Consider the following 16,713-nt stretch of genomic DNA (forward strand, 5'->3'; position numbering starts at 1 on the left):
TGAGAGGGAAAGGGTAAACCCTTACACTTCCTCACGTGAAGCCAGGGATACTCACTGCACCCCCAGCAGCCTGACCCCACACCCCCACCCTGCATCATTCACAGCCACCCCTTCCCCAGGAACTGACTCAGTCGGCCTTCCCCTGCATGAATATCACTTGCCCTTCATCTACAGCCAGGAGAGCAGAGCCCAGCAGCCTAACCCCACAGCACTCCACCCCACCAGCTGCAGGTTCACCCTAAGCACCCACAGAACCCTATTATAAATTAATCCTTTTATTGAATATCAATAAACTGTATATAATTATATAAAAAGTTTCATCAGTACAAAAATTGTGGCACAAAAATATAAATACCAGTGTACCTTTGAAATGTAAACATCCTCTTTGTAATGATTCCATGAAAACAATGTCCAAAGAAAGATGCATTCAGGAGGCACCTGTCAATACCCATAAATAGGGCTTTTGGCACACACCTGTCGATGGGCAGCCTTGGGACAGGCCACCATTGTATCGGCTGACAAGTGCCCGCTATTAGTCACAGTTCTCTTGAAAAGCAGTTGTTAAGAGTCATATTAACAGGTGCTTGAGTGCATAGCTGCTCTGTAAACAGGGTTGGTGTTTGAAATGGCTACCCATGCCTTTTATGGACACTGTTAATCTCGCAGGCATTGCAAATTGTCATTGTGCTGGGGAGAGGCAGCTGCTTCACAACTACTGGGATACTGTATTATTGCATAGTTACACCTTCTACAGGCGGCGTATATACACTCGGCCGGGTTAACATTTTGTCCTTCATTAAAAACAAAGATTGGTTCTTAAAAGTTACCAAGTGGTTATGGTAAGAAAACAAACAAACAAATCAAATGAAAAGCCACAAACCCCCCCCCCCCCAAGCTACATGGTGGCAACATTTGATCCCAGCAGCCAGGGTGCACATCCCACCCTGTGAGGGGCCAAGTGCCTCCAGCAAGAGGGGGGACTTGTATGGGGCTGTGTCCCATGAATTTCATACACTCATTTTGCCACCTCCACTCTGCAAAGGAGTCCGGTCCTGCACCCTTTCAGACACCGGGATGAGAGAAGGATGAGGCCTTCGCATTGCACAGGAGGCACCAAGCGAGGAGTGCGAGGGTCTCCAGGGCCAGAGGAGCTGCATCCGGCCCGGTGCACACTGCGATGGATGGAGGAAACTAACTCCTACAGAAACTAGTTATAATATAGGTATTTGTGTGGCGAGAGGCCTGGGGGAGCGAGTCCTCAGCGAGAGCCGGAGCAGCCTGTCTCCTCATGCTTGTGGAGCAGTGACATACGGGAGAAAGTCCGGGAGCAGGTTTTGCATTGGTACTTCTTTACATCTGAATGGGTCTGCAGGTGGGCTCGGAGATTAGAGCGATCAGCAAAGGCCCGGTTGCAGTGTGTACAGGAAAAGGGCTTTTCACCTATGGGACAAAGAGAAACGCTCCCAATTAACCAGTGCATCAACACATGGGGAATATCAAAGGAGGAGCCATTCATTAGCCCAAGTTTGTGAAGAGCACAGTGAAAAGAAGTGCTGGCTGTTTTTGTTTGGAGGGAAAGCCCAGGGAGGTACAGCCTGCACCTCGGCAAAGCCAGGGACTTGGGAATTTCCTACTCCCCGAAAAAAAACTCCTCTGTTATGAACCATGGAAAATGAATGCTGGAAACATCTGCAAGCAGCAAGGCAGTTGCACGTAGAGACGAAGACACGATACTCGTGTCTCCTGCCTGGAGCCAAGCAAACGGTTTGCAGAGAGGGAGGAAAGCCAAGCACTATGTGTTAATTATATCATAGCAGGCAGCGGCTGAAAGGCGCCAGCGCCAGGGCGAGTATAGCTATTTCCTCCGCCGATCCCCGCGCTCCCCCTTCTCCCGCCCGGCTCACATTGAAAAGCCTGGCCAGGGCAAATTCCTCCCAGAAAGACTCTTTTGGAGGAAACAAATGCGTATGCTCAATTTGGAAAGCACAATTAAGTCTTCCCAGCTTCCTTCAGCCATCATAAGAGGGTGTGAAATCAGTGCCAAGTAACAATTACACTGTCCCCACGGCCCCACAAAGGATGCTCCGGAGATGCATTGTACAGCGGGGTGGGCTGCAGCTGCGGCACCTGGACCCACACCAACAGGTGCAGGGGGTGCCCAGCCCTGCGCTCCCAGCACCTGCCCACGGGCCTGACCGAGCCTCCCCGGGGTGCTTTCAGCCCAGCCTAACGCTACTGAGCGGAGTGGCAGGTTGGAGGCCACGTGAGCCTGGGACCTGCCTGGGAGCCCTCGGTGCGGGCAGGGGAGGGAGGGATGCTTTGGGCATGGCATGGCATAGCCAGTGCTCCAGCAGTTTCCTAGCCCCAGCTTATGAAATTGAGCTGCAACGTGAGCTGTCACACTGCGGCCAGTGGGCCAGCTCTTGGGCAGGCACAGCACTAACAGCAGCAGCACAGATTTACGAGCTGAGCCTTGACCCCATGCTCAGTTCCAGACAAGAGGATATTTAAAGGACATTTTAGAGAGATGTGCCAAGTCGGGTTTGGGAAGCCCTTATCTTCCCAGATAACATCCAGCCCACCGATTTGCTGGGGGCTGTAGAGCTGGGAAGCTGGAGGTGATAAAGGAAGGGAGGGAGGGAGAGGGGCAAGAGCCAGCATTACCGGTGTGCGTCCGGATGTGGCCCTGCAGCAGCCAGGGCCGGGAGAAGGCCTTGCCGCACATCTTGCAGACGCAGGGCAGTGTGTGGCTCCGGATGTGCATCTTGAGAGCCCCCAGGCTCACATACTCCTTCTCACAGTACTTGCAGCTGAAGGATTTCCTGGCCTGGGCGTCGCAGTGCAATTGCTTATGCTTGGAGAGCCCGGCAAAGGTGGAGTAAGCCTTGGCACACTGGGCACAGCGGAAACGCTCGGCAGCTGCGGGGGCCGAGGCTGGGCTGGGGGGCCCCGAGCTCTTGCCTTCATCCTCCTCACTGGAGAGCGCAGTCAGGTCCAGGGCAGGGGCCGCACCAGCCGCTGCCTCACTGCCCGGGCCGCCCGGGAAGAGGCTGGAGAGAAGCCCCGCATCCCACACCAGCGGTGGGTAGTAAGCGCCGGGGCCGAGCACCTCGGGTGTGGGGATGACAGGCAGCGGGCAGGTCTCGTACAGCAGCGGAGTGGCCAGCACTGCGGGAGACAGCAACGCTCAGAGCGGGTCCGATACTTCCCGTGGGAACGGGGGTGAGGGGTCCCCGACCCACCCCCACCGGGCTCTGCATCTAAAACAGTGGGGTGCCCAGCCCCGACGGGCTTCACGCGACCTCCAGGGCCATGAGAACCAATCGCAGGCCACCCCACTCCCCACCCCAGAGCCAGAGGGGCAAAGGGACTCCAGCCCACCCCACAGGGGTCCAGAGCCCCAGCTCACCCCGAAGGATCCTACTCCATGGGGGCTCAGCACCCCTGTCCACCCTGCCGCGAGGGACGGAGCAAAGCGGGCCCGCGACCCTGCCCGCCCCCGTCACGGGGAGCTCCTCGCACACCCTTACCCACCCCGTGGGGCAGCCCCCGGCGCCTCTGCCCGCCCCAGGGTACCGGGAGCGGCCCCACATCCCGGGACACGGGGCGTCCTGCGCCCCGCCCCACCCGACGTGCACGGAATTGAAAAGAAAAATCGGTAGAACCCCTACAAAAAGTTACCCACCCGCTCCCGCGTGGGGACAGAGACGGATCTCCTGCCCGCACCGGAGCCCCCGCACCACCCCGCGGAGCGCCCACGTGCGTGGCCTGTCCCGCCGCACCCCGGCCCGTCCACGCACCGGCCTGGCTCTCCAGCTCGCTGTAGTTGGGCTTCTTGCTGGCCGAGAAGTGCTTCTTCACCAGAAAGGACCGCGGCATGGTGCAGCCTCGGTGCCGCCGCCTGCTGCGGGGCCGCCGCGCCGCGCCCGCTCATATGGGCCCGGGGCCGGGGCGGGGCCGTCCCGGGCGCCGGAGCCAATGGGCGGGGAGGGGCGGGGCGGGCGCGGGCGCCGCAGCCAATGGGCGTGCGGGGGCGGGGCGGGGCGGGCGCGCGGCAGGTGCCGGTGCCGCGGCGGGATGAACGCGTCCCGTGGGGCGGCCGCGATGCCCGCCCGGGCACCACCGCATCGCCTGCCCGGGCACCACCGCATCGCCTGGCCGGGCACCTCCTGCCCGAGCACCGCCTGTCCGGGCACCTCCGCACCGCCTGTCCGGGCACCACCGTACCTCCTGCCCGGGCACCTCCGCACCGCCTGTCCGGGCACCACCGCATCGCCCGCCCGGGCACCACCGCACCGCCTGTCCGGGCACCACTGCATCGCCTGCCCGGGCACCTCCTGCCCGAGCACCGCCTGTCCGGGCACCTCCGCACCGCCTGTCCGGGCACCACCGCACCGCCTGCCCGAGCACCTCTGCACCGCCTGCCCGGGCAACTCTGCACCGCCTGCCCGGGCACCACCGCACCGCCTGCCCGGGCACCTCCTGCCCAAGCACCGCCTGTCCGGGCACCTCCGCACCGCCTGTCCGGGCACCACCGCACCGCCTGCCCGAGCACCTCCGCACCGCCTGCCCGGGCACCACCGCATCGCCTGCCCGGGCACCACCGCACCGCCTGTCCGGGCACCACCGCATCGCCTGCCCGGGCACCTCCTGCCCGAGCACCGCCTGTCCGGGCACCACCGCACCGCCTGCCCGAGCACCTCCGCACCGCCTGCCCGGGCACCACCGCATCTCCTGCCCGGGCACCGCCTGCCCGGACACCGCCTGGCCGGGCACCGCCTGCCCGGGCACCGCCGCACCAGCCGCCGCCGATGATGATGAACGAGGCATTTCTGGAGCGTTTCCCAGTGCCGCGCTCCCCACGGGGACCAGCCGATGCTCCGGCGGGACGTAGGGCAGGGAGCCGTGCGACAGACCCTTGGCCGCACAGCCCGAGCCGGGGAGATCTACAGCAGCGCCCTGCCGTGATGGGTATCCCCGGTTTCCCCACGCGGGGCTGTCTTTCTCCTGCTCCAGCTCTGGGGACGGCGGGGCAGGTTTGGACAAGCCTCCACCTTGCCCCGCGGGCCCGAAGCCGTGCTGGGACACAGCCCCGCGCCGGGAGCACGCTTCGCCGCAGGTCATGGATCTTCTGAGAAGGGGCAACGACTTGCGAGGGAGGGGAATGGACTCAGCATAGCCCCTGCTGGCCCCAGGCAGGGGTCAGGAGCACCTGCCCGGACATGCTTCTCCCTTCTGCTGGGCAGGTTTCAGGCTGCAAACTGCCCTCTGTTTTTCCTCCCTCTTGTCTTCTCCTAACTCCTTCCCCATAGGTATGACACTGTGGGTCAAACAGCCCCAGTGAGGCACATGCTCCTTTTGGCTTTCTGCTCCCCACGGGACACGTACTGATAGGGAGGTGCCCAGGTCTTGTTAGTGGGTGTTGGGGGAGAGATTGTGCAGAGCTGGAGCGATCCTCTCCTCCTGGCAGTTAAAAAGACCAACGCAGTCTTCCAGCTCGCCTCATCCCTCCAGCTCATGCAGGGATTTCCCCACTGGAAGGGCTCAGGGCATGGATCCAGCCACCTGCTGCAGGAGCTGCCTCAGCTCTGGGCCAAGACAGCTGTCTGCAGCGGGCGGCTGTGGGAGAAGGAGGAACAGGACCTGCTGGGAATGCCTCTTTGCTCCCAGCCAGAGCCCAGCCCTGCCACTTGAAAAAGGGCCCGTGGTGCTGGGCCGTGCGTGACTCAGCCGTCACACAGCACTCCACCAGCCCCCACTGACCACAGGTTACTGTTTAGCCACAACCCGCATGAAATGCAGAAGTGGGGAGCAAAGCTTTACACTGCCACAGCTGCAGTGCTTGGGACTGAGCTCACTCTCAGTCTTTCCCCAGGGCAGGAACAGCTTGGAAAGGTTGTCCTGCCAGCCACACACAGTCCTGCAGAGTCCTGACACGTTTGCAAAGTCTTCCCCTGCAGCCACGTGCTCTGGAGCTGGGTCCATCCCTCCTTTGCTGCTGGACTGCTGCTGGCTTTCAGCAGGTGTTTATCTGCACAAGTCACCTCTGATCAGCCTGAAGTTCAGGGGGATATATACCCCCAAAGGCTCTGGGGGGTTGCAAATCCCAGTGGCCAGGTCCACCCCGTTTCTGACAGGAGCCTGGAGGCACAGGACCCCGCAGCACTGGGGCTGGCAGCCTGGGTGCTGCCGCAGGTGCCTTGCCAGTGCCCCCCCTGCACTCCTCCACCTGCCGCGGATGTGGTTGCACTGGGGACACTGGTACGAGGAACCCGACTAGGTGGTTTTCTGTCAAGAAGCAAAGCCTGCTCCTCTGTTCATTCTCAGATGTTAGTAATCAGATCGGTTCCAACCACTGAGCGTGGAAAAACCGTGCATGTGCTAAAGGAAAAACTAAGATCAGGGAGGGAGTGACCTGAGCTGCCTGTGCCCGTGAGCCAGCAAGCTACGGGACAGACAGCAGGAGACCAGAGGGGAGAGGAAGTTCTGCAATGATTCACAGACTGGAAATGGCAGTGGTTTCTCAGTCCTCCCATCCTGCACCAGGGCACTGGGCTCTGACAGCTGATGAGCCTCAGAGTGGTCAGGACAGCCCTGCCACCAGCTGGTGGCACAGCTCCAGCCCCAACCCACGTGGACAGGCCCAAGGAGCTCACAGGCACATGTTCACCACCTGCAGAGCAGTAAATCTGCCACAAATTCTTCTTTTTACCTTCTTTGGCCTTATGGCTACACGAGGCATTTCAAACATCCTCTTGCAGAGCAAAGCTCCTGCTGCTGAGACTGTGACAGGGCGAAGGGAAGTTCTGGCCGTGAGGTGTGGGGATGAGGTGTACACCTTCTCTGCAAGACCAGGTAAGCTCCCTGAACACCCCTGCAGGCCCCTGAGCCCTGTGGAGGAGAACTGGGACGAGCAGGGGGCCAGGAGGTTTGAGCTCCATTCTCACCAAAATGCAAGACCTCCCTCTGGTGTTGGCACACCCAGGACAGCCACTGCTCCAGCTGCTGCAGTGCCCTGGGGGGGTTATTCCCCCCATGCTCAGGTTATGGAAATGAACTTCATTTCATAGGGGTTTGAAAACAGCTTCCAGACACTCCACTGTATTATTTTTTTAAAGGTCATTGACGTACTAAGTAAGAACAGAACAAACATGAGAACTAGAAGAGAGAGTCAGGGTTGTAGTGATGACACTTGTTTTCACTAACCATTGAGTATTTTCTGGAGTTTTGGGGAAGGAAAAGGAAGTTTTCACAGTGGTTTCGACAGTCCTCGCTTGTATCACCTGGAGAGTAGTGTAGTTTATCCCTGAAAAATGAGTTCCTTTTGAAGAACAAAGCACACGGACCAATATAACTCTGACATGAGGCTTTGCAGAAGGAAAACAAACAAAAACCCACCCCCAAAACAAGCAAATGCCCCGTTGTCTCTTTTAGTACATTTAAACCAAAGAAAAGCTTTAGGACTGTGAGCACGTCCCTCATTTGCTGTTCCTGACTTAACATAGCTGTGGCTTTGTGTGAGAGGTTAATCCTTCTTACGCCTGTCTTACCAGTGAACATCCGTGAATCTGCCCAAAGGCCTCCAAGCAAATTTGCTGTGCCTTTGTCGACTAGGCGGCATGAGGACCCTGAACATACAATTAATGCTTTATTATAGACAAGATCCTTTGCAGAATCTCATCCTCCCAGTGCAAGGAGACCAGAGGGGATTTATTGCTGTAATTCCAGATGAAGGGTTGGCTTTGTGTTAGGCAGTTCTTGCTGCCAACAATTTATCAGACCTATTAAGCCCAGGTTTTGACTGCAGTGACATCGATTTTAAAAAAATAGCTTAGCTGAATGTTTGTCTCTTCCCATTCTGTCCCTCTGTGCTAATCATCCTCCTGAGGTGACTCCCTGTGCCAGACACTGGGAATTTCACAGGTCCGAGGTGGCTCAATTGCATTATCACCAACAATGGGCACTTGAGATCTGCTGAAGCTACAAGATCAGCTGCTGATGAGGCGAGAGCACCTCTGGCAGAGTACTGCACTCTTCTGCAGTAACATGCCACTGGACTCAGAAGCCCAAACAAGCTTGCTCTGTAAAAAAGCTTCTACTCTAGGAGGTCCTATCCCTTGGACTAGATGATCTTTTGAGGTCCTTTCCAACATTTGAGATTCTTGAGATTCCTGAGATTGAGATTCATCGTGAGTCTCTACACAAAAACATGACAAATCAAGGTGTGCCAGTCAGCAACTAAGCACCACCAGCCACTCACCCACTGTGCCCCTCAGAAGGATGGGGGAGAGTCAGGGAAAAAAATGTGAAACTTGTGGGTTGAAATAAGAATAGCTTAGTAAGTGAAATAAAACAGGATACAGTAATAATACTAACTGTAATGACAATAAAGACAGGAAAAAGAGAGAGAAATAAAACCCAAGGACAAGTGATGTCCAAGGCAATTGCTCCGCACCTGCTGACTGATGCCCCAGCAGTGATCTGGCCCACTTCAGTCAGCTCCCCCGTTTCTGTACTGGGCATAACATCCTATGGTATAGAATAGCTCTGTGGCTGGTTGGGGTCAGCTGTCCTGGCCATGCTCCCTCCCAGCTGCTTCTGCACCTCCTCACTTCCAGAGCATGGGAAATTTAAAAGTCCTTCACTTAGAATAAACTCTACTTAGCAACAACTAAACCATCAGTGTGTTACCAACATTATTCTCACAGGAACTCCAAAAAGACAGCCCTGTACCACCTACTGGGGAGAAAATTAACTCTGTCCCATCTAAAAACCACGACACAAAAAACGTTCCACTTAAGGAAAAACTTCTTTACTGTAGGGGTAAAAGCTACAGGCTGCCCAGGGAGGGTGTGGAGGCTCCTTCTCTGGAGGTTTTCAAAACCCATCAGGACACGTTGCTGTGTGACCTGATCTAGGTGAACCTGCTTTAGCAGGCGGTGGGACTGGATGATCTCTAGAGGTCCCTTTCAACTCCCATCATTCTGTGATAAGGCTGTACACAGAGCACAGGGGCCTCTCAACAAAATGCCTTTCTCAATCACCTGGCAAGTGTCAGTGTGTAAACATGTTTGTGTTTGTTAAGTTGATGAAGTCAGCTGCATAGAGACACAAAGCTGTCTAGCGCTGGAGTAAGTGGAAGCCTAAGGCTATGTTTCACTCCAAGCAGTTCCATAGATGTTCCTCACAGCAGAGAAAGTAGTGCTGGGTCAAGCAGGTGCCAGGACATGGCTTCCATTCACACACCTACACAGGCAAAGTTCAAGAACTCTCATGTGCTTTGCAATTGGTATTTTTGGTCTGTGCCTTCTGTGAAATAGTTGCCAAGTAATAAATTGATGCAACACAAACCCAGGTCATGTAATCAAGGAATGGGCCTGCACAGATAGGGTACAACTGCTTAGCACAAGCCATTTCTGACAGGTGTCTGCTGCCAGCCCACCTTCACCTCCTCCTGTGGAGATAGCTACACTGGGGACAAAACATGGAAACCTGACAGCCAGAGGAGTCAAAGCTATGGGACTTGGAAGGATTTCATCAGAAAAGCCCCCCTGGACAGTCATACTTTTCCAATTTAACAAGAAACTCCAAGAGATTTCTTTCTCTGGCTTATAGGAGCACTCACACACAAGACTGAACCTGCAGAGGATTCTGTCCAGCTCTCCAGAACTTGCTCTGAACTTGATCCAAACCACTTTTCATAACCTTCAGGGTCCAGTGTTTGAATATAAGGCTGCAACCCACACATACAAGATATTTAATGGAAGCCAAAAGTCAAAGTGTTTGCATTTCTCAATGTCTACTGTGCTCCCTGCAGTGTTGCACATGAAGTGTTGTCAGGGAGGTGCTGAAATAAAACATCTGGAGCACAAGGAAGAAATGACACAAGCTGACACAAAGATGGGATTTTATAAATTAAATGAACTTTATTTCTAACTTGTCTCCAAAAGTCAGAAACATGACAAAGTAATTGCTCAGAAGCTTCTAACTGCTCCTTAAAGATTTCATCAGAATTGCATGGAAGTGCACTTAGAACAGTAGCAGAAATCTAGATTCCGGTCAGTGGGTGTCACCAAACTGCATTCTAGCCAGAACCCAGCAATCCCCATCCAATCACTTATGCATTGTAATCTCTTTGCAGATCAAACATTAAAAAACAACCACCCCCAAACACAGTACTTTTTCCCACACTACCATGAGATCTCTTTTATTTCGCCCCTCAAGACTGAGCTTCCAGTCACCAAGCAGATCCTTACAGATCCATAACAGCCCAACACAAGTCAGGGAAAACATACTAAAACCAAGTTCAACTGAAATATGGTAGAAGTCTGGCTGGACACAAAGTTTAATCAAGAGGTTTTAGCTGAGGTGTGTTTCCCTGTTTTAAGGGTAAGGCTATGCTGCAGTCTGCAGAGTGCAACGATATTGAGTTCAGTGGTCAAGTAAATTACTTAGTACTCAATTCAGTGGTGGTGCAGGTCCACTGCTCCAATTCAGCATGCTTAAATTAGACTAAACATCTCAACACTACTGTGATTTACAAGTTCTCTCTTGGATCATTAGATCTCAGCATCTTGACTGTGCAGTTGATGAAAACATTCAACTAAAAGTGAAGCTCTCTAGTAAAAGTGAATATAGAGAATCCCTTCACCACATACTGGAATTGTCACCCTGCTTTCTGGGTTGCATTTTACTGTTTCTTTGAAAGCTATACCTGCATACTATACATAGTAATATTATCTGGAAAACAATCTAAGTACAGCATCAGCTACTTAAGTAACATTTAAATGAAGAACAGGAAACCAAAGCACTCATTAAAATCTGTAATGCTATGCAAGTGCTAGGAATTACTGGTAAGTTTTCACAGCAGCTTGCCTTGAGAGATGGAAAAACCAGGAATATATATGATCATTTTAGTTTAAATGGAAAGCAGAGGTACTGAAAAAAACCCCTTCTGAACTCCCCTATCAGCATAAGGCTTAAAATCACTAAAAAACTAGTTTCAAACCCACCAATTTAATCATACACCCAGCAAACAGAATTTATATTTGCCAAGATAGTTTAAAAAACAATGATTTTTAACTAAGACCAATTATGGACAAAGTATGTAAGAAAACAATAATCATGCAGAAAACTAAAATATTTTGAACTAGCTGCTTACCCAGGTGCAAAGACTTGCTAAGGAAGCTTGCAGTTTGCAGACTCATACTGAAGACATGTTTTCCATTGAGCTGAGAGGCTGCCTATAAGAATTTAAACACTGGGAAACATTATGAAGTCACAGGCATCATAAGTCACTTGAAATGAGAGCTGGTTTGACAACTACAGTTAGCACCTAGAGATCTCACTAAAGGAAAACAGCTACAAATACATCTCTCCTATTATCATTCTAAATATGTAAATGAGACTGGGAAGGTATTTATTAACTAGTTCAGGCCATTCCATTTGGAATGTTTTTGTTTTTGGACAGTCTAAACAAACACAACTGCAAAAGAAATCAAGAAATAGGCATAGGGAAAACAGAATTGTCTCTTCCATCTCAACCTACAACTAAGCTTTGTGTGAAGCAAGGCTGACAGGGTTGAATGGCACAGACCATGTTAACAAAGGACTGAGTGGTACAGAAATATCAAACCAGGATTGGAAACCGAGACAGGGATTAAAGTGTTCCATATTTCTGGATGCCTGAGTTCATCTTGGGATGTACAGGGAGAAGTGGGAGGATGCTGGGCATTTCCCCCTCATGGAAGCTTGGTTTTACAGTTAATCTTCTAGTTGGTTCATTTATCCCGCAAAGAACGCATCAAAACCTGTGCCATCATATCATCTTCATCAGCATCATAATCCTATGAACAGAGGGTACAGAAGTTCTTTTAGTGCCAAGTTGGTTAACACAACACCAAACAAGAACAGAAAGAAAAGGCTGCTTTGTCCTTTGACTTCTCAGTAATCCAGTTTCTCTCACGACACCACGTGCGTGGACGAGATTTCACCGCAGTGGCTACATCAAGAGCTGGGGTTCAGGAGTCCCCAGGCTGTGCTCTAAGGGTCAGGAAACACCTACCACAAAAGTATCATATGAAAAGCGATGTCGTCTTTGGAGGTGCTCCATGAAGTTAGCACTCCTGTAATTTGGATCTCCCCATGGCATTGAGGCACAAATTGGGCAAACCTTCAAGAAAAACAACAAAAAAAAGCCAATTAAAGCCCAAGTTAACGAGCTTCAAGCTTTACAGTAGGAAGGGCAGGACAGAGACAGCACGTGAGATCAAAGCCTGAGGTTTGTGACAATCACTGTTCTATTTGCAAAGTCATGTCAAATGGTTTGCTGGGATGTTTAATACAGTAACAGCCTCAGATAACCCTGAATTTCATTTATGTCTTACAGCAGCTCTGCAGAGAGAGACTTGGGAGTGCTGGTTGATAAACATGAGCCAGCAACGTGCCCTCGTGGCCAAGTAGGCCAATGGTATTCTGGGATGCATCAAGAAGAGTGTGGGCAGCAGGTCGAGGGAGGTTCTGCTTCCCCTCTCCTCTGCCCTGGTGAGGCCTCATCTGGAGCCCCGTGTCCAGTTCTGGGCTCCCCAGCTCAAGAGGGACAGGGAACTGCTGGAGAGAGTCCAGTGCAGGGCCACCAAGATGATCAGGGGATGGAACATCTTCCTTATGAGGAAAGGCTGTAGGACCTGGGGCTGTTTAGTCTGGATGAGACTGTGGGGGATCTTATTAATATTTACAAATATCTAAAGGGTGGGTGTCAGGAGGTTGGGGCAGCACTTGTTTTCTGTTGTATCTAGTGACAGGACAAAGGGTAATTGAAAGAAGCTGGAAAACAAAAAGTTCCATTTAAACATAAAAGGAAAAACTATTTCCCTGTGAGGTGAGGGTGCCCTGGCCCAGGCTGCCCAGGGAGGGTGTGGAGGCTCCTTCTTTGGAGGTCTCCAAAACCCGCCTGGACATGTTCCTGTGCGACCTGATCTAGGTGGGACCTGCTTCAGCAGGGGGGTTGGGCTGGATGATCTCCTTTCCAATCCCTACCATTCTGTTATTCTATGATCTCTGAGATGGCATGGCTTACTCTTTTCCATACATTCTGAAAATCACAAATGACTACAGCTGTTTGCTTTATAAGGTTTCAGCCTTTAGTTTTCTGTAACAGAAGTTTCCTTGACCTCTTTTGCAAAGATCACTTTTCTCCAGGAAGCAAAAAAGGAACTTTTTTCCTCAACAATTGGAACTCCACAAAACTTTCCAGAAAAAAACCCTGAAGTTTCAAATTCAGTTCCATGTTTTGCAGTTCCTCTTATATGAGAGAGGGTACCAGCAGATAAAGATTACTAGAACGTTATACTATCTTTTCAGAAGCACTGGTCCCAATGGTTTATGGCATTTTCTTGCTGGAAACAGGAGAGGGGGGAAATTAGAGGTCTGACACATTTATTTTGAATTTGTATGTTATTAATTTGGTTTGTTTCTGTGACTAATTAACTTTGAATGTCTGTCATTTGTCAAACATGAAAGGAGGATGTGACTTGCAGCAGGAATGTAAACTAGTTACCTCCAGAGAATGTACTGAAAACCAACACCAACATTATGTAAAAGTTAAATGCATGAACAGCATACTCACATTTGACTTGAACAGGAATAGTTATAAACATGTACTTAACTTCAAGAGTCTAATTCATTGTTTCAAAGGGATTTAAGACTAGACTTCATTGCAATTCTTGCACCAAGACTTTTTATTACCACTTGTTTTGCATCCATGCTGTGAAATGTTTTGCAGTGCTCAACTAGTCCTTCTTGGTCAAAGTTTTTCTCGCTGCAATATGGACAAGGAAAAGTGAAGCGATTTGGGAAGTTCCTGGTTGAGGAGAGACAAAAAAAAAGATCATTTATCACTGTAAGAAAGTTGAATCCTGAAGTTCTTATTTTTAATACTCAAAGTTTCCCTACCAGCTTTTAAAAATACAAGTTGTTCAAAGCAATGATCTTAGTCTATGCAGTTAAGCCAGCTCATTTCAACAAGCTTGTAAATTCTGATGACAGCTTAAGAAACTGTTGATATCATCTCTGTTTACACACAAGATATTCCTTCAGATGTTACAGAGGCCAGTTATCACCTTTATTTTTTAACTCACCACCCAGTATGCTACAATGCAGATGAGTGCACTGCAGTCAATTCCCTTTGCTGTAAGTTACTACAATAAGAGAAGGAAAGAGAATGGCTTTATTCAACACAAAAAAATCACTACTCTTTCTGAGTACCCTGATCTTAAAGGTGTCCTCTGCATGGACTAAGTAGAAGCAGAACATCCTTCCTGTGCTTAGTTAGGTGTAGGATTAGGCTTAGTTTTCAACTCTGTAAAACGATTAGAACAATAAACACCCAAACTGAGCAAAGCAGTAATGTCAGCTCTTACTTCAGCTTTTGTTTTGTGATTAAAAAGGCAAGTATTTCCAGAGGAGAGGTAGTTACCTGGTGTTGTGAAGTGGCTCTTTAGTTACAGCTTTTACCCCTTCCATTATATAATTCTGGTACTTTGAACAGGAAGCCGCGTGGCTCCGCATCTTGGAGAGATACATCTGTGCAGGCAACAATTGCGAGGTTACTTTAAGCTACTTGCAATTACTTGTACACTTGCAAGCAGAAAGAGTAAACATGTAAAACAAAGTAGCTTTACGCAGACAGTTTTAAAGGAGGAAAAGCCAAACACTTCAGCTGGTGAGGTGAGAAAGTCTCTAAGTATAAATTAATTAACCTGTAACTTTCCTGCATGTAGCATTTTACAAACACAACACTGCTCAGGACAGCTCACTTTCCTTAGCCTATCCTATAGTATAAAGCCACTTTACCTACTCACTGAGGGGAAGAGAGTGAACAGAAGAGAATCTGGCTTTTAGTACAGATCTTGGAGTGGACTATTAATTGTTCAATCCAATTAATGAAAATGCATATTTACAGTAGGAAAACCAGCTATTCAAGGCACTACAGCTCCCTGTCAGCTAGAATGAAGACTGAACAGTCAGTCTATGGAATGCACCACATATACAAGATAACTTCCACTCAGAACTATTCCAAATGAAGCAAATAATTCTATGTCTAAGAGCAAAAGTCATTGTCTAAACCCCACATCCAGTGTTTCACTCCAGTGTTCCTTCCACAGAGACATGCTCACAAAGCAACTTCAGAAGCATCCTTTTACTATAATCCTAAAGTTAGTATATTTCCTTTAAAATTCACTTCCCAAAGAGGTAACAAAAAAAAGTGGAAAGCATATCAACATTCAGGTGCTGCCTGTATTTTGTCTCTTCAGCACTTATCAGACCAAATACTCTGACCTGATTCTGCAGAAAGTCAAAGACCAAGCACTTTCTTTCCCTCTAAGCAGTATGGCCAAGCAGGTACACCTCATGCACTTAATTGCCAAGTACTTTCATACTTTTTTATTGCAGCCATTGCAAGTGGTTTCGGTCGTTTCAATTTGCTTTTCCAAGTCCAGGGCTCTGCTGCCAGGTGACAGAGTGCTGCGGCAGACCCCACAAACTGGCTTTTTCAGCTTCAGACATTCCTGCAGGCATGGAGTGCAAAAGCTAGTGGGGAGCAGGGGCGGGGGAGAAAGAAAAACAGTAGGTAGTGAGCACAGCCCTCCTGGTCACCCAGTATAAACATCCAGAGCCCTTCCATGCCTTCTGCCCTAAGTGATAACTGAGTCTCAAGAACTGATATCTAATAAAACAGTTGCCTGTTGGCATCTGCGCGTGAAGGGAGGAGTAGGATTCGCGTTTGTCATGCTCAGTGTCACTGGCTTTTGGACAGTGCTCTGCTGCCTCCCCTTACACTGGTTTCCAGAGGGAAAGGAAACGAAAGTGAAAGAATATCATCTGCTTTTCTTTTTTGGCTGCGGATCTTTTGTTTTCCGGTGTGAAAGCCCCAGACCACCTGTGAAATGCTGCTGAAGAGCAGAGCTGCCTGTGAGGCACCTTTATCCCTCAGGGAGCGCCGGCCGACAGCATCACTGCCCAACGGCAACCACCCCTCACCGCTGCCGGCCCGCTCCCGAGGGGAAGGGGACGGCGAGGCTCAACCGAGCCGCGTTTCCCTCCCAAGGCCTCGCAGCCCCCGGCACCCGCGGGCCTGAGCGCGGCTCCAGCTCCGCTCCCGCCGCCAGGGCCCCAAACCCTCCCGTCACCGCCGCCTCAGGCCCCGCAGCCTGCCCGGCCCGCGCCGCGCCGCCGGCAGCCGCTCACACGTGTCCGCAGGGCACGCGCACCGGGCTCTCGTACACCTCCAGGCACACGGGGCAGGTGAAGCGCGACAGCGGGTCGAGCCGCCGCTCCGGGGAGCGCGAGGAGCCGCCGGTGCCGCCGGCCACCGCCATCTTCCCAGCGCCGCGCCCGCCCCGCCCCGCGCGCAGCCGCAGCCCCGCCGCGCGGCCCCGCCCCCAGCGCCGCCTCCGCCGGGCCGGCGGGCGCAGGGTGGCCGGGCCGGGGCTGCGGGCGGCGGGAGCGGCCGTGCCGGGACGCGGGCAGCGGGCAGCGGGCGGCGCGGCCGCCCCGGGCACCCAACGCGGCGGGAGGCGGCCGCCCCTCGTCCCCCCGTGACGTCACGCGAGGAAGCGGTCCCGGCGGCAGGAGGCGGGGCCTCGCCCTCGCCCCGCCCCCCCGCCATCTACTTCCGGGGCGCCGCTGTCAGCCGCTTCTCCCGCTGGCCAC

General features: G+C 51.9%; 2 protein-coding genes across 2 annotated transcripts; both read right to left on the bottom strand.

Annotated features, from left to right (window-relative positions):
* Positions 1–259: 259 nt before the first annotated feature.
* Positions 260–3,891, bottom strand: SNAI1 (snail family transcriptional repressor 1). Its single transcript, XM_062009068.1, has 3 exons — positions 3,801–3,891; positions 2,665–3,168; positions 260–1,440 (listed from the first exon to the last, which is right to left on the bottom strand). Exons 1-3 carry the CDS (start codon positions 3,877–3,879, stop codon positions 1,259–1,261), a joined length of 765 nt encoding a protein of 254 aa, XP_061865052.1. The 5' UTR covers positions 3,880–3,891; the 3' UTR covers positions 260–1,258.
* A 6,010-nt stretch (positions 3,892–9,901) lies between these two features.
* Positions 9,902–16,397, bottom strand: RNF114 (ring finger protein 114). Its single transcript, XM_062009355.1, has 6 exons — positions 16,249–16,397; positions 15,441–15,591; positions 14,477–14,583; positions 13,747–13,861; positions 12,065–12,172; positions 9,902–11,846 (listed from the first exon to the last, which is right to left on the bottom strand). Exons 1-6 carry the CDS (start codon positions 16,377–16,379, stop codon positions 11,781–11,783), a joined length of 678 nt encoding a protein of 225 aa, XP_061865339.1. The 5' UTR covers positions 16,380–16,397; the 3' UTR covers positions 9,902–11,780.
* Between the last annotated feature and the right edge of the window lie 316 nt (positions 16,398–16,713).

This window comes from Colius striatus, chromosome 16, assembly GCF_028858725.1.
Source record: "Colius striatus isolate bColStr4 chromosome 16, bColStr4.1.hap1, whole genome shotgun sequence".
In the NCBI taxonomy this organism is placed as follows: domain Eukaryota; kingdom Metazoa; phylum Chordata; class Aves; order Coliiformes; family Coliidae; genus Colius; species Colius striatus.

What these genes read in the sequence shown, in the direction of transcription:
- SNAI1 (XM_062009068.1), bottom strand. Translation starts at nt 3,879, where the DNA reads ATGCCGCGGTCCTTTCTGGTGAAGAAGCACTTCTCGGCCAGCAAGAAG. An exon ending in CGAGCTGGAGAGCCAGGCCG is followed by an intron (nt 3,169 to 3,800) that starts GTGCGTGGACGG and finishes TGTCTCCCGCAG; the next exon opens with TGCTGGCCACTCCGCTGCTG. An exon ending in CCACATCCGGACGCACACCG is followed by an intron (nt 1,441 to 2,664) that starts GTAATGCTGGCT and finishes TTTGTCCCATAG; the next exon opens with GTGAAAAGCCCTTTTCCTGT.
- RNF114 (XM_062009355.1), bottom strand. Translation starts at nt 16,379, where the DNA reads ATGGCGGTGGCCGGCGGCACCGGCGGCTCCTCGCGCTCCCCGGAGCGG. An exon ending in CGCGTGCCCTGCGGACACGT is followed by an intron (nt 15,592 to 16,248) that starts GTGAGCGGCTGC and finishes GCTCCCCACTAG; the next exon opens with CTTTTGCACTCCATGCCTGC. An exon ending in GCAATGGCTGCAATAAAAAA is followed by an intron (nt 14,584 to 15,440) that starts GTATGAAAGTAC and finishes TTGCCTGCACAG; the next exon opens with ATGTATCTCTCCAAGATGCG.